General features: G+C 55.5%; 1 protein-coding gene across 1 annotated transcript in view; it reads right to left on the bottom strand.

Annotated features, from left to right (window-relative positions):
* ATOH8 (atonal homolog 8 (Drosophila)) overlaps positions 1 to 3,172 on the bottom strand; it is a 21,930-nt gene that overhangs the window by 17,788 nt on the left and 970 nt on the right. Inside the window, exon 2 of the mRNA XM_011965822.1 lies at positions 2,954 to 3,172. Within this exon, the coding sequence (XP_011821212.1) occupies positions 2,954 to 3,172 (219 nt within the window). The remainder of the gene's footprint in view (positions 1 to 2,953) is intronic.

Below are 3,172 nucleotides of genomic sequence, written 5' to 3'. Positions count from 1 at the left end.
AAGGAAGGAAGGAAGGAAGGAAGGAAGGAAGGAAGGAAGGAAGGAAGGAAGGAAGGAAGGAAGGAAGGAAGGAAAATGTTCACTGCTCTTACACGCCTCCTTCCTTTCCTCACTTGCTCTTGCTTTTCTCAACACTGTGGATGAGGTCAGCAATATTACCATTTTACGACTTCAGCAACTGAGGCCCAGAAAGGGTCAGTGACTTGTCCACAGCCACACAGAAGGCATGCAGGGGAGGACAACTCAATGCCTGGCCTCCAGTTTCCCAGGTCAGTGCTTCTTTCATGGTATCAGGAAGCTACTCAGGAGAATGAAGCCCCAGGCCAGAGCCACAATCCCAGAACCCATCTTGGTGCCACACTGGCCAAGGCCCCATTTCAGGCAGAGCTGATCTGCCTTTCCCATTTCCAAGGACCCATTTCAGTCAGGCCCGAGCCTAGCTCCAGAGCTGCAGCTTGTCTGGATTGGGCGAGGGGGTGAGGAATACATTTTACCCAGAAGACTGAGGCCCAGAGGAGGAAGGGGCTCCTCCAGAACACAGGTCTTCCTCTATCAAATAGGTGCCATGGTGGTGAGGGGGACATGGTGGGTGCGGCCTTGGCCCCTGGCTCTATGACCAGAAACATCCTGGCTGTATTTCTTTCCTTCCCAGCTCACAGGCAGGTGCCATTATGGCCTGGCAGCCTTTCTAGGGAAGGGGCAGAATGGCTGGGGCAAGGAGGAAACAAACAGGAACAGGCACTTCTGTGACCGTGCATTTGTGTGTGCTCTTGAGCACGTGTAAGGAGCATGTGTGTGTGTACCTGCCTGTGTGTTTGCATTGCATACACACTCTCTCCCTGAGAGGGCATGGGTGTGCCTTCTGCTTAGATACACTGAACTTGCCCTTTTTATAGAGAACATCCCACGGTAACGGGGGAAGTAAAAGGAGACCAGGATGAACAATCTCATCTCAAAGGGTCTGCCAAGTGTGCACCCTGCCTTGATTGTTAACAAACATCACAGGCTGGGGGTTGGGGGGTGATACGTGTTGCTGATAAAGATGGCACTGTGAAAGGCATTTGGCCAGGAGGGCATTCCAGAAACTGCTGTCATCTTCCCTAACCCACTAAGTGATCTTGGACAAGTCTCTTTCCATCTCTGGGCCTCAGTGTTCCATACTATAAAATGAGTTAATCCAATTTTGACAGGGATGTTGTTTAGATCAAACGAGATGGAATTGATTGTTGAACGAAGTAAAAGCCAGCGGGCACGTAAGATGTAACAGAGCACTCAGATGAGTATTCTCTCAGCATACAGAGGGGCAATAGAGGGGCAGAAGGGCCCAGAACCTGCAGTCAAAGCCCCTAGGTGCCAGCCCTGACCTGCTACTCAACAGCTATGAAGCTCTGGGCACGTGCCTCCCCAGTCTAGGAGAGGCTTCCCTAGTGGCAAGGTGGGCAGGTGGACAGGTATCTCTCTGCCCTTCTGTAATCCTTCTGTCCTGGGGAGTGGGTTGCAGGATCCCCCACACACCGCCACCTCTACCCAGCGATGCAGACACAGACCTGCTGGCTCAGGGTGGGACTGACTGCTCCACTGGGCCCACTGCCCAGGGTTCCAGCTGGTATGGCTGAGGGCAGAGGCCCAGCCTGGTCTGTGACAGCCACTCGTCCCCCACCCCCACCCAATCTCACTCACCACTTTCCCCAAGCCCAAGCAAGACACTTTGGCTCAAAAGTCATATGGCCTCTTTCCTCCAGGGATTCAATTTCCTTTCCATGGATGGACACAGGCACTACTGCCCCACCCCACCCCAACCCCCAGGAGGAAGAAGAGAGTGATCCAAAAAGAAGATCATGGTTTCTGAAATGTTTTGTTGCTGGCTAAAGACCAGAGAAGTTGAGCAACATTCCTGGAGTCACACAGCAAGTCAGCTGCAGAGCATGCAAAGAAAAAGGAAAAAAAAAAAAAAAACACCCTTCAAACCAGCCACATCTACCCTAACCCTTCCCCACGCCCTGTGTAGGGGTGGGAGAGAACTCACCACCTCCTTCCTACAGCTCCTTCTCGCTAAGAAAATAAGAAGCCTAGAAGCCCAAGCAACTGTCCCTCCCCATCACAGGTAATTCTTGGGTTAAGTATTCTTCCACTACCCGCGCAGGGGCACTGTCTGGTGAGGGCAGCCCGCACCAGCTCCAAACTAAAAAGTCCCCAACTCACCCCAGAACTAGGCTCTGAAGATGCCCCAGAGGGAATCCCCCAACTAGGCAGTCCCCTCAGCAGAGCTGCCTGCTTCACCACGGGTGAAAGGAAGGGATCTCCTAGAAAGACTCCCACCAGCCCATTCCTGAGCCCACCCCTGGGGAGAGGGCACAGGCTTGTAGTGCGGGTTCTTGTGGATGCCAGGGCAAGGAGTGCACAGCCCGCAAGCAACCTGAATGTTCGGGGCATCACTGCTGGGTCCTGAAGAGGGGCTGACAAGCGCCCCCGGACTGTCCCACCGCAGCATTCCGGGCCTTGCCACCACCAACGGGGGGCCAAGACTCTGACCATGCCAAATGCCTGGGCTCCCCCTCTTCCTGCCCTGACCAAGACAGATGCCCACATGTCCCCTCTCCACCCCGCACCGCGCCCAGGGGACTCCGGCAGGCAAATACTCGCTGCCATAAAAGTGAACTATAGAGGCTGAAGTCAGACGCGCAGACAGCGTTACCCGAGGCGGGGGTTGAGGGTGGGGGGTGCTCGGGCCAGAGATACCCAACTTTTATAGCCACTTTGAAAACTATGATCCATACCAACGCTGTGGCAAAGTCACTGCCCCAGGACTGCCCACACCTGTCTGGGCACCACTGTCGGACCGGGTGGGGCAGCCTGCCCTTTAAACACACCTCTGTCCCGCCTGGGCCACTCGCCCACCCATTCCCTCAGTCGTCCCCGGGTGCAGTGAGGGCGTGCGGCGGGGAGCGGGTACCTGCTTCCTGAGCGCCTCGAAGGCTGCGCTGATGGTGTGCACCCTCGTCCGCTCCCTGGCGTTAGCCAGGAGCCTCCGGGTCTGCTGCAGGGCTTTGATCTCGGAGGAGGCGGCAGTCGCTTCTCCCGGTCGTTTCCTAGGCGACGCGGAGGAATCCGGGTGGTTATTGTAAATTACGTGTGAAATTGACGAGTAGGAACTTTCCCCCGGGCGCGTTGG

The sequence above is a fragment of the Mandrillus leucophaeus genome, unplaced genomic scaffold, assembly GCF_000951045.1.
Source record: "Mandrillus leucophaeus isolate KB7577 unplaced genomic scaffold, Mleu.le_1.0 Scaffold737, whole genome shotgun sequence".
In the NCBI taxonomy this organism is placed as follows: Eukaryota; Metazoa; Chordata; class Mammalia; order Primates; family Cercopithecidae; genus Mandrillus; species Mandrillus leucophaeus.
Note: the sequence above shows the minus strand (reverse complement) of the source record. Positions and strands in the feature narration are given on the sequence as shown.